At 43.8% G+C, this 13,518-nt stretch overlaps 1 protein-coding gene across 2 annotated transcripts in view; it reads left to right on the top strand.

Moving 5' to 3' along the window:
- The first annotated feature begins 53 nt into the window (after window positions 1-53).
- Window positions 54-13,518, top strand: part of ARID5B (AT-rich interaction domain 5B) — a 181,550-nt gene continuing 168,085 nt past the window's right edge. Inside the window, exons 1-2 of one of the 2 annotated variants that reach the window (XM_028729361.2) lie at window positions 54-524; window positions 979-1,233. In XM_028729361.2, coding sequence (XP_028585194.2) covers window positions 504-524; window positions 979-1,233 — 276 coding nt within the window. In that variant the 5' untranslated portion in view covers window positions 54-503. The remainder of the gene's footprint in view (window positions 525-978; window positions 1,234-13,518) is intronic. The other variant, XM_028729360.2, reaches the window with a different exon arrangement.

The raw sequence follows: 13,518 nt of genomic DNA, 5'->3' as shown, positions 1-13,518 counted from the left end.
AGGAAATGTTCTTTATATTAGACATATACAAGCAGGTCCTGTCAGATGAGCAGCTCAACTAGACCGCCTTTCCGCCCGGCAAAAATGGAACGGTCCTTTTGTCTGGCACTTCGGGGGCTCCGGGGGAATACGATCCTGTTTCTGCAGAGATTCGGGCGCTGCAAGATTTTTAAAAGCGCCCGAGACCCCGAATTTGCCTGGACCCATTGGCTTCTGAGCTGCGGTTGGGTTATGCATTGACCGGTATTACCTGTGCAGATCGGTAGCAGCCGGGCTATAAGCCCCTTGTTTTCTACGTGGTTTGGAAATTGGGGGTCGTGACCATCTCTCGGCGGGATTTTTGGATATTTTGGGCGAACCGGGGGTGTAAGGTTTGCGTTTTATATTGAGGCTCGGAGCCTGCTGCTGCGAAAGATCGCTTTTCCCTGCCAGGACCTGATGCAATCCATTCAAGCCAACAAGTTTGGAGAGAATGTTGAGTTCAATCAATTCAGAACGTCGAGATGGAGCCCAATTCAGTTCAGGTATTCGGTTCTCCTCTCTTCTTCGCCTCTACACCCCAGATCCCGGCACCCCGGACCCCCTAGACACCCACCTTCACCTCCCCCAAACTTTCCAAGAACTTTTCCCCTGTAATTACCATTCCACCCCCTCTTTTTTTTAAAAAAAAGCCTTTGCTGATCATATAGACTGAGACACACAGATTATTATAATGCTGACTGTGATCGGATTTTTTGCCCCCTTCGGAGGAAAACCAGCCTGGCTCCTCAACAAATCCCCTCCTCATCTTAGAGGTTGTGATATTATTTCTTAGCATGTGTTTGATTTATGAATGTCTTTCTCCAGTATGTTCTGATCAGAACTGGCTCTCTCTGTGTGTGTGTGTTTTAAATGAATTGATCTGCAATTGCTGATTATTATTATTTTCTCTCCCCCCCCCCCCCAAATCCTCCTCCACCCCTTGTTTATTCCTTCCAGTGGGTCGGATCTCCGTGTGGTTTACACGGACCGTACATTTTCTACAAGGCTTTTCAGTTCCACCTTGAAGGCAGACCAAGAATTTTGTCCCTTGGCGATTTTTTCTTTGTAAGATGTAAGCCAGAGGATCCGATTTGCATAGCGGAGCTACAGCTGCTGTGGGAAGAAAGGAGTTCCAGGCAACTTTTATCCAGCTCCAAACTTTATTTTCTACCAGAAGATACTCCCCAAGGCAGAAACAGTGACCATGGCGAGGTAGTAAACATACGTTTCTCTCTCTCTCTCGGTGTGTGTGTGTGTGTGTGTGTGCCTGTGTCATTGTGTGTGTGTGTGTGTGTGTGTGTCTCTGTGTTCTCTTTTCCGCCTCCCCCCTCCCTTGCTTGTAATGTTTATTAAAGGACAGGGTTGAAATGTTCCTTTCTGCCGGCAACGTGAGCTTCTGGGTTTTTTTCAAGGGCTTGTGCCATTAAGGAAGGGCTGCAGCGGGTGGCTGCTGCCAGACTTTGCTTGTCATCTGTAGAAAGGAGGACTGCGCAGAATGTTCATATTTTAAAGCAAGCAGCCCAATAACTTGGTTGCCTCTGTGTTGAAGGTGATCTTTACTTACATCACCTCCTCCTCCTCCTCCTCTCCCCCCTTCCTCTAACGCTGCTGTCGAAGCGTCCTCGTCACATGCTTGCTGATTCCCCTTCGTTGCTTGTATTTGGGGGTGTCTACACCTCCCCCCCCCCGCAAAGTGAATTTAAACATTGTACACCTCGGGAGGGTTTCGTTCCTCCTCCCCCCCCCCTTCTTCTTTTTTAGGGTGTGTATGTGTGGGTTTGGTGTGTGTTTTTTGGTCTTCAAGTATTTTTGATATGTTGGAAAGAAGGCGGAAATTACGAAATGGAGGCAGCGAGTGAGATCAAAAGCGATTTCGCTGGCAAAGACGTGTTGAATAAAGTGATAAATGACAGGTACTGGAAATAATACATTCAAATAACTTGCAGAGCTGCCTGGGCGGATTTCAAAGCGCTCCGGTGTGCAGTAACCAGCACAAACACGTTAAGCATTAACAGCGAGCCTCGCTTTGCTTTCCCTGGTCGTGATTGTTATTATTCCTGCCTCAATGTACTGGCTTAACACAATAACTATAAAAAGTGGACATTTTCCAGAAAAAGCGTGGCGCGGGGTAGGAGTACGGTGGGGGGGGGGGGAGTACAGATGTGTGAATGAGGCTTCTCTCGTAAGGCTGAGATCCCCATGCACGTTTCCTTGGAAGCCCCATTGAACACCGTTGAACTTACTTCCGAGTAAACTCGGGCTGCGCGGGACTTGCTTCCAAGCAAACCACGCCGCGATCAGGCACCCTTGGGTGGGGGGTGGGGTGGGGGTTGCAGCCCCCTCCCCCAGACTAGCTTGGGTGCAAGATCGCGGACTTACTTTCAAGTAAGCAGAGGTGTGGCGTGTGTGTGTTTCGGGGACTGGCGTGTGGACTACCTTGTCAGGCTGCAGCCAATAAACTTTGAGACCCGAGAAAGTGCCCGGGTGCAGTCCAAAAGGGGAAACGGAGACGGGGCGGGGGGGGGGGAGGAGAGTGGAGACGTTCCGATCGCCTGCGGGAGGCGGATCGGGAGAGAGAGAGAGCGAGGGAGGCGGCGGCGGCGCTGCTGGCTCGCATTCACACTGTATTCTTCCAGATCTGTAATTTCATGTATGCCCGCAATTCCGCTGGCTACTCGAGTCAGCTGACTCTGCGCCGTGTTCCTGAGGAGGAACTATTTTAAGGGCCGGCGAAGAGCGGCGCTGTGTTTATGCGGAGAGAGAGAGAGAGAGAGAGAGAGAGATGGGAGCATTTGCAAAGGCGCATCATCATCAGAATAATAACAATAGCCAGATGTGAGGCTCCTTGCAGGCGCGCGGGGGGGGGGGTGAGGGGCAACAACCGGCCGAGCCGGCCTGCTTGCTTGCAGCTCTTGCCTCACGTCCACGATGCTGACCCCCCCCAACCCACGTCGCCGCCGCCGCCGCCCTCCTTTACAAGCCGAGCTGCCAGTTCCTTCAACAATCGATAGTCTGATGGAGTTAATTGTACTTCCACTCTCCCCCCTTAAAGCCTCTCCTCTCTCCCCCATAGCAGCTCCGCGATCGAGACTCCTTTTGGATTATGCCTTCTATGTGAGGAGCCACGTTAGGACCATTTAACATCCCCCCCCAGCCTACAGAGTGCTTTAGTCCTGTACTCTAAATGTGCAGTTTTTGAATGATCGGCACCCTCTCTCTCTCCCCCCCCCCCCCACGCCCTTTCTTGAATTGACATTTTGGAATATGGAAAAGTTGTTGGAGGGGCAAGAATGGTTAGGACTCCAGAAACCCTGTCCAGGTTGACCCCCCTTTGCAGACATCTCATGGCTTCCCCCCACCCTTCAACTTTCCCCTGCAGCTGTCTCTCCTCCCCCCTCCTCTTTTCACTAGTACTTATTATTTGCTTTTCAAATTTATTACTTCAACATGGTCTGTGATCTGGAAAGGGGAAGGATTAAATATCCTCTCTCTCTCTCTCTCTCTCTCACCCTCCCCACTTCCCCTTGAAAAGACTACAAGAATAATAGGCCACTAAACCAGACAGGAAACCATTGGAAATGTTATTGAATTGTTTTAAATTTAACACATCTATTGAAAACTTAGAAATATTTATACACAGACATTTGAATGCCGGCCTGATTCCGAAGTAAGTGCCACTTGGTTCAGTGAGGAACTGCAGGGCAATTCTGCACATATTCTCAGAAATTAATCTGTCTGGGTTCAGTTGGGCACAAGCACAATTTGGACTACAGGCTGTTCTTTATGAATTGCTGAATAACCCCCCTTTTTTCAGTGGGCTGAATCCAGGTGTAGGCTGCAGCCCTAACCCCACTTACTTGGGGTTAAGTTCCATTGAATTCAACAGGACTTACTTCTGAGTAAACCATGTTGGGACTTAGTCATGCTTACAGTACAATGGGGGTTAAGTGACTAATGAGAAATTGTGTGTCCCATTGTTTCCAGTGAGTCTAAGCCAAACTGAGTCTGGAGTCAACTCAGTAAGACTGTCCTTTTCAACACATAACTTGAGGAATGTAGTCTATACCAGTAACTTTCCAAAGGATAATAGGGGCACACTCCTAGGCAGACATACTTAGGAGTAAGCAGTATTGAGAGGTGTAAATGTGTGTATAACAGCGCTTTGTGACTGAAAGGATTAAAAAATGTATTTTGAGATCTTGTTCAGTGAATACACACACACACACACAGAGTATATATGGAAGGGTTTGGGAAGGGTGGGGGATGGGCCACAAATCATTTTAATATGCCTTAATGACCATCTCATGTTACTGTGGTATGAACATCAGAGGAAATTAATCCGACCATTACAAGCCAGAGTCTTCTTTTGATTCAGGGATTCTCATCTGCATCTGCGTTCCTAATATTATGCATGATTTCAGTTGGTGTTGTTTTTTTTTAAAAAAAATAAGTAAATGCAAACTGCTAGCAATTAGCTGTATGATTATACCGGGTATATTTCATTAGGGGCCCTTGACTGAGGCATCTCTGAATTATTCAGCCGTATGAGAAAATCATTTTTTATGGAGATAATAACACACCTTGAGATGATGCATGCAAATGCCTCGCATGGAATGCTTACGACTTGTATGTGAAGCAGGTATAGAAAATTTTCCTGATGTGGTTCTGTTTTACACCCCAGTGATGTAATTTTTCCCCGCTGGCCTCAGTTAGTCATTCATTAGCAGAGCAGCAGCAGCAGCAGCAGCAGCAACTGCACACACTGATACTTGTTTGGCAAGGAGCCTATAGAAACGTGTACTTAGAGCCAAGGCCTAGAGAGGGCAACATAACACTCCCATTAAGAACTGTACTTTGTTTTCACTTACTCTATTAACTTGTTTATAGACACCGAAATGATTTTTTTTATTTAAAAAAATCATTTATTTTAAATTGTTTTAGATGATAAAATTCCGTTCGTGAATGTTCAGCAGAGACAACTACGAAAAAGAAAAAAAAAAGCTTGCTGATTGGCAGTTTCTTTCTTAAGGGAAACATTTCAGCATTCTTTCTCGGTACAGAGAGCAGTTATTTCAAGTAACTTAACCACAGTAATAATTCTTTTATGTAAATGACATCAACAGCTATTTCTGAAGCTGAGAGATGAGGCCGTTTTTAACAAAGTCTCATGTAACCCTTTGTACGTCTGCGTCCTGGACATGGAAGAATTGCGCTTGGTATAATTTAGAGAGAAAGCAACAGACAGGGCTTAGGGAAAGAACTGTGTGGCAAAATATAATTATATGTTAAGCACAGTAGATAAAATGTGGTTGAGCTCCCCCCCACACCCCCCACTTTTCATTATGTGGATTGTAAATCTATGGTGTCAGCGGGTTTTTTGTGAGGTCAAAGGTCAACAGAGGCACTTGCTCTGAGCAAAACCAATGTTTAGCAGAGCACTGGATCTTATCATAGCTCTTTGGAGACTGAATGATAGTCACATGTGTGCATGCATGTGTATTGCATGCCTGATGAGAACTGCAAGTGGTTATTTATAAATTTATCAGATTGGTAATATCCAAGCTGCATCTGTTTTATAGGATGAGGGTGCAAAGTGTGTGTGTATCCGGACTACTTTGTGCTATTCATTTACAGAAAGCAGTTCTGAAGAGAACAGTGTCTGTCAATCTCACATGTGGGTTGTGAAAGGCACGTGGTTTTTCTGTTCTGCGATGTGTGTGCATGGTGAAATAGATGTGTACTTTTTTTTTTCCATACAGGACAAAACTGCAGTGGGGTTTGGGTAGGAAATGGCATGCTGTGTGAACTGCCCCCCTGACAGCCAGATCACATGCTTGTTTACTGAGAAATAAATTCCCCTAAGTTCAGTAGGACAGAAATTGTAGTGTGTACTGTACACATAGGCTTGTACCCCAATCCTGTGCATATTTACTCAGATGTAAGTTTCCAGTGTGTACAATGTGGCCTGTTTCCAGATAATTACGTGTAGCCTTGTAGCCTTAGTACGTTGCTTTTGATGACATGTTTCAATGGACCGCTGTGTGTTTGGTTTGATTTGATCAGAGTTGGGTGCAAACACCAGCAACTCCTATTGTGCAATCCCTCTCATCTCTTCTGCATTTATAGGTAACCAATTTAACTTGCGAAGCTAGAAAAGGCTCAGGTCTAGCAAAAATATATTAAACTTTAAGGTATGAGAGTGGAAAGGGCCTAGCTACATATCACATGTGTGTGGGAACTAGCAGCACTATCCTGTGGATATTTGCTCAAAAGTAAGCCCCATTGCATTCAGCGAAGCTTACTCGCAGCTAAGTATGCCAAGGATTGCAGTTTAATTCTAGACATTTTTATCTCCGTGATCTTGATACCTGACTTGCCTAGCTTCTCAGGAATTGCTTTGAGTTAATATTTGCATTTTGAGACTAACTTTTAAGTATTGCTTCATGCCCAGCTGATATGTAATGTAATTCCACGAATTCACTTAAGCAAATCATTAAGAAAAGCAACACTATTTCAACTTCACATCGGTAGGGCTACAGTTTTACTGGCTGAACAGCACAACCCTACTCCGAAGTAAGCCCCACTGAATTCAATGGGATTCAGTAAAATGATATGGAATTGCAGTCTTAGTTATGCATCTTATGAATACCAACAACGGGTAACAGTAGCTTATTCCTGGAGCTCAACTTTCCCCCCATTTTCTTTTTTACTGATAGACTTCAGGTCGTAGTCCTGAAGTAAGTGGAGTAAGTGCCACTGAACTCAAGGGGATTTACTTCTGAGTAGACATGTATAGGATTGCACTGAAAGTGGAGTGGATTTGGAAGGGAATTGTACATTGAGTTCATCATGACGGAATAAGACCCATTTCTTGCGGAGGATGAGCTCACCACAGATGGTATGGTCTGTCGAATGATTTTAGAGTAAAAATGGTGGTCCAACAGCAGAATCCTATTAATGTCTGCTCAGAAGTAATTCCTATTCAGTTCCAATTGGACTTAGTCCCAGTTATATGTTGAATGGCAGCCTCAAATCTGTTGTTTACATGTGCATTTTGTTACAGTTGTGTGTGTGTGTGTGTGTGTGTGTGTGTGTGTGTGTGTGTGTGTGTGTGATGACTCATAGGTCATTCAGTTTGCAGAGTGCATACCTTCAGTCCCAGGTTTAATTTCTGGCATCTCTCAAAGCAGAGCTAGGAATGACATCCAGCTGAGATGTGGGAGAGCAGCTACTGGTCTGGATAGTGAACACTAGGCTAGGTGAGAGCTGGTGTAGGGTTGCAGCTATGAGTAGGAGCTAAAAAAAACCCCTCTGGGCGTCATCCAGAAATTTCAGCCCTTCTGTCCAATCTGCAATTTGAAGTAAGAATTCTGACAAACTTTACAAGCTGGTTGTAGGAATTACTGAGATGATGCGTCTTCTGGTCTGAAATGCTTTGAACTGCCAAAAGCATCCCATAAATAATGTTACTGGATTTATAGCCAGATACTGTACAATGGTACCTCGGGTTAAGTACTTAATTTGTTCCGGAGGTCTGTTCTTAACCTGAAACTGTTCTTAACCTGAAGCACCACTTTAGCTAATGGGGCCGCCACGCCGCCGGAACATGATTTCTGTTCTTATCCTGAAGCAAAGTTCTTAACCTGAAGCCCTATTTCTGGGTTAGCGGAGTCTGTAACCTGAAGCGTATGTAACCCGAGGTACCACTGTATTATGGACTTTCCTTAGACCCAGTTACTTTTTTGCTGTGTTTAGAGGGAAATTGTGCCCTTCTCCCCATGTGGGAATTTTGAGTTTTTAAAAGGTACAGTGGTACCTCGGGTTACAGACGCTTCAGGTTACAGACTCCGCTAACCCAGAAATAGTACTTCGGGTTAAGAACTTTGCTTCAGGATGAGAACAGAAATCGTGCTCTGGTAGCGCAGCGGCAGCTGGAGGCCCCATTAGCTAAAGTGGTGCTTCAGGTTAAGAACAGTTTCAGGTTAAGAACGGACCTCCAGAACGAATTAAGTACTTAACCCGAGATACCACTGTAATTAGACTTTTTGCACCCTTGGCTTAATTTGAGGCCCTCCTGTAGACTTCCAAAGGGTGTGTCCTTTCTCATCTGCTTCCATCAGCAATGGCAACACCTTTCAGGCATGCATATTCCACTTATTAAAGCACGATGGGGACGGGCAGGGGATCGTGCTAATGTAGCATCTATCTCCCATACGTGCATGCTCGAATTAATTCACATTTACAAATCAGGCAGACCTGTAATTGCAGCGTTAGAGATGCACATTTGACATTTATCGCGAGCTGTTCCTGAAATTGATAATTGCATAATCACTCATTGAAGCTTTGCCTCAAGCACATGGATGGGGAAGCTGTGGCCCTCCAGAGGTTATTGGACTCCAACTCCCATCTTTCCTGGCCGTTGGTCATCCATGATGGGAGTCGCAATCCAATACCCTCTGGAGGGCCGCGGCTTAGTCCTGAGATAGCTCAGTCGGTAGAACATGAGACTCTGAATATTAGGGTCATGGGTTCGAATCTAAGGAAGGGCAAAATATTACCATATTGGGGGGGTTGGGCTCGATGACCATTGTGCCCCCTTCCAACTCTACCATTCTGTGATTCCCCATCTTGCCACAGAGATTCAAAAGGAGTAGCAGCATTATTTGCACCCCTGGTGGGGGCCAATTTCACCAAGCCCTAGGTACGCCTTTGATTGTAGCCAGGTTTTTGTTTTTTTTGCAGTTGCTGTTCCCAATCTTATCAGTGACGCAAACATTAAACTCTTGTCTTTGGAGAATAAAAAGCTTTTACATGCTACACCCTCAAGCATATTAAGATACTGAGCAAGATGGGTTTTTTCTTTTTTCTTTTTTTTTAAAAAAGTTCTAATTGAGTGTTTTAAATAAGCATAGGGGCGAATTAATTAGGCTATACTTTATTTTTAGTTGCTTAGTTACACAGTAGTATATTCCTAAGCACAAGTGAGATAAATTGGCTGTGTGTGTGTGTTTGTTCCTGTGCTACTTTATCCCTTAATCATACTTACTGAATTGCTCAGGAGGCTAAGGCGAGTATAGATTTTGTGATTCCTAATATTAACACATGTACAAAATGCTTAGGAAGGAGAAAGCATATTCTGGTTCAGCCTCTTAGGTGTCTTAATTTAGGGTATTTACTCTTCCTAAGGGGAGCAATGGTTGTTCATAGGTAAGAGTTCTGGAGAAATCGAACCCTGAAAGTGCTTGTTGGGGCATTCATCAGCATTTGACACAATGCCCAAAACTCTTAGAGCAAGCTTAAATGCTTGATTTAAATGCCTTTTCTTTGTATCCTGTATATGTGTGTGTGTGTGTGTGTGTGTGTGTGTGTGTGTGTCCCACTAAACCCAATCGGGCTTTAGCTCTACAGAGACTGGCGTATATTTGATTAGTAGTACAAGTGGCATTTCCTACTTCATCATTGCAATGTTGTCAGTAGCCCAAGAGGATGCTGGCAGTGACTGCAGTGTTGGACCAGTAATGCTAACTTAGCATGTGGAAATAGGGCTGTAGCCAACATGTTTTCTGGGAGGGGGCAGTGAAAAGCTGTTCTCTGAAATCCGAGAGCAGCGGTTCTCCAAGGGTGTGATGTGCCACACTGGTGTGGCAGGAGAGGATGACAAATGTGGCACCAAGATTCAAGGACAATCAAAGAAACATTTGAACATTTCAGTGTAGTATAGCATATTATTTATTTATTTTATTTGCAGAATACAGATATTTTTTTAAATGAGACCAAGAGCATCAAGTGATACTGAGGACAATCCTAGTTGTGATCCAGAATTGCTGTTCGAACAGAGTATAGCATTGGCTGCTCTTCTGCAGTTCTGCACGACCTATTGTTGTGAGCGGGGATTTTTCAACTCTGACAAATGTGAAACGTCAGAAAAGATAAAGGTTTCTTTGTGTTAATGAGGAGATGAGAGTTTGTTAGTCTCAAATTAGACCTAATATAAATGGGATTGCCTGGCTAAAGCAAGCCCATACCTCTTATTAAGTTTGTTTACGTTCCTAAGGTACATATGTAAGAGGCTCGTATAGAATTATATTTTGGGGATGATTCATGTTCTTCTGTAGCTGCATTGTTGTATACTTTCATGATCATGCCCCATGATCTTATTATAAAGTAGTTGTGTTCTGTTATAAATCAAACACTGCTAGGAGTTGTTTCTGTTTGTTTTCCAGTGTGTTTCTTATAAATTAATAAAATTGGGGTGGCATGAGCAATTTTTTATTCTGAAACTGTAGTCCAGAGGAAAAAGTTTGACAACCACTACAACTCTCATCATCCCTGACCACTGGTCCTGCTATCTAGGGATGATGGGAGTTGTAGTCCCAACAACAGCTGAGGACCCAAGGCTGAGAAACACTGCTCTAGACCACTGGCTTCCAATTGGTGGTCTGGGGGCTCCAGGGGGGTCCACATAACCCACTCAGGGTTCCACGGCCCTATTCACATAATGAAAACTTATAGAAATTTTCAAAACTAAGGGTGTCCGTAGCTTGGCTTTTGAAAAACAGGGGCCCCACAATACTTAGCTAATTGGGAACCAGTACTCTAAACAATTACCCATGAAAAAAATATTCCCTGCCCCACTGGAGAGGCGATACCGGGGTAGATGGACCAAGGATGTGATTTGGTATAAGGCCTCTTCCTATATACCTATGAACAGAGCCACCCCCCTCATCTCACCTCCCTGTGCTCTGTTACTTCAGGCAATTTCCCAGCCAAGCTCTGATTTTGGCAGTGAGCCAGACTGTGGAGTAAAGTTCCTGGAGTGATGGGGCATGGCCATGTTAGGCAAAAGAGTGCTCAGATTCGCTGCACCTGTAAGGAGATATAAAAAGGTGTTAATAAGCTGGGAGAAGGGAGTGGGGAAAAATACACACTTTAAAATTATTTTGGCATCTTAAATAATTGGGATTTCTGAGAGTAATATAAATTCCTCCCTTTTTCGTCCTCTCATTTGTAAAGTAATAACTACTTTTTTGGGGAGGGGAGGGCGAAATACGCCAATTAACAAACTGCTGAGTCGACACAGAAAACCCATCAATGCTGGAAGGGCTCTGCTGAATCCTAAGAAAGGGACAGCTGACATAAAGAGACCTCTCTTTCTTTGAAAAACAACAACAAATAGTGCAAAATAAGCAATATGCTCATAGGAATGCACTCATAAAATACAAACTGTGGAGGTTTGAATGAAGTAGTCCCTTTGATACTGGATCTTTATTCAGATATATCTGCAAGTCTGTAGTAGGCTCAGGTGACTTTGCACAGGTGCTTGTCACATGTGGAACGTGATACAGTTTTTTGCATTTTGAAAATAGTGGCGTGCAGGAGTGGGAAAGGAAAACAGAGACCTTTAATAAAGATGGTATTTACCATGGGAAGGTGGCACGATGGCATGGAGGTGATTAATTACTCGGATTTCTAAACACACCTTTGTTAACATCCCTACTCCCTAGCACACACAAATGTCCCCCTAAAGGCAAGACTGTCACAATTGCAGAACTTAGTGTAATGACATTGCATCTTGGTCCAATAATATTATCTTGACAGAATTTTGATGTCCTAATTCTGTTCTCGAATGGTTCAGTAACTCATAAAAGGAGGTAACATACAGATTGGCATGTACTTACATCTCTCTACATCACCCATGCATGTCTCTTGTAAAAATTAGAGCACGTTGCCCCATATTTTATACGTGAAGTAGACACAAATAAACGTTGCTGCCGCCGTAAGAGACTGAGCTTCTAGCCAGGAAGTTCCTCATTCCAGTGTTATCTCTACCATGAATTCACAAGGTCGCCTTAAGGAAGCTATCGCAAATGCAAAAATTGAGATGATAATGCTGGCCATAACACATGTGAAGCGGTTTGCTGCTATGAAGTGCTACAAAAATGCTAAGTATTATAACTGTTAAGGATTTGCCAGTTTTAACCCAGGTTTCTTCAACCTGGTGTCCTCCAGATGTTTTAGACTACAACGCCCGTCATCCCAGACCATTGGCTGAGACTGACGAATGTTTATAGTCCAAAATATCTGGAGGATATTTAGTTGGGGAAGGCTGTCATAGATTAATCAATCAGTTGATTGATTGACTGGGGCAACAGGACAAATTTTAATTAGTGGGTCTGAAAGTTCAAGGCATTTTCTTGTCTTCCTTTGGAAGAAGATTCTGGTGTGTGTGTGTGTGTGTGTGTGTGTATGTGTGTGTGTGCGCGCACGCACACACACACACACAAACACAAACACACGCACACACACATATATTGTTTTACATGCAAAAGCTATAGATTTTCTTTCCTTTTTTAAAAAAGAGTGGGCCCTGTTTGCCTTGGGGCTGCTATTGTGACGCTGTGAGCCTTGGATTCTTTCTGCACATTTTAATGTTGGCTGTGAATGATGTACTGATTGATAGAGATATCAAACAATAGAAGATTATGGCAAGAAACCCAGTGTACAGACTCAGTAGATGTATGTGAAAACTGCCCCCATTGTTCTGTTGCACTCAGTAGTGAGTAAATTATTTACAGATATTTGCTAATTAAAGCACATATTGTTTTTCCCAGCACAATGGGGCATAATGCAAACAAATGCCAAAAAAGAAATCAGCTTGCATAATTTTCATTCGACTAACGCAGTGTATATTACTGCTTGGTAAGAAAAATATGTATGTAATCTGCACAAAAAGGCTTTTCTCAGGGTAACCAGAGAAGGCAAAAAGAGCAATAAATTGCTTGTCAACTTGCCTAAACTTAAATGGTTCCTGGAGTTCAGTAGGCCATCTGATAGGAAAACATTGTGACTGAACCTTATTTTCTCCCTTGGTCACAATTTCTGTCTGCAGTGGCAGATAGAAACTTAATTGAAAACACACACACACACACACACACTATGGGAGTTGCAGCAGAAATTAGAAAGTATAATATTTCAAAACTTGACCCTTATAACCCTGCAAGATTTACTAATAGCCCAGAAAAATTGCAACACTGCTTTCTAGTACAATGCAGTAGCTGTGGCTGCAGTATTTAACACATGTACTGGAGAGTAAGCCCAATTGAACACAGTGACAATTATTTCTGAGTAAACATGCGTAGGATGGCACTGTAAGAGACTGAGCTATGAACCTGACAGCTCCACATTAAAATTGCCCGTCTGCTACAGGCAGAAGCTGTGACACGTCACAGCTGTGAAGCGGCAACATTAACAAGAAAAGGGTTGTGACAGTGGCGGACAGTGGTCTTTCAAATTTCAGCTGTACCCTGTGTGAGGCCAAAATTTGGCTCCTCCCCATTTCTTGCCTTCCATTCTTCTAAATTCACTATGTTATAGTTTCAACACCCTGTGGCAACCCCTAGGCTCGGCGCCCAGTCGCGCTGTCCTAAACTCACCTCTGGTTGTGGGACCACACTTTTAATTGCATGGCTCCTTCCACCTGCCTCTTGTTCTGGTATA

The sequence above is a fragment of the Podarcis muralis genome, chromosome 6 (genome assembly GCF_964188315.1).
Source record: "Podarcis muralis chromosome 6, rPodMur119.hap1.1, whole genome shotgun sequence".
In the NCBI taxonomy this organism is placed as follows: domain Eukaryota; kingdom Metazoa; phylum Chordata; class Lepidosauria; order Squamata; family Lacertidae; genus Podarcis; species Podarcis muralis.
This window is presented reverse-complemented; position numbering and strand designations above follow the sequence as displayed.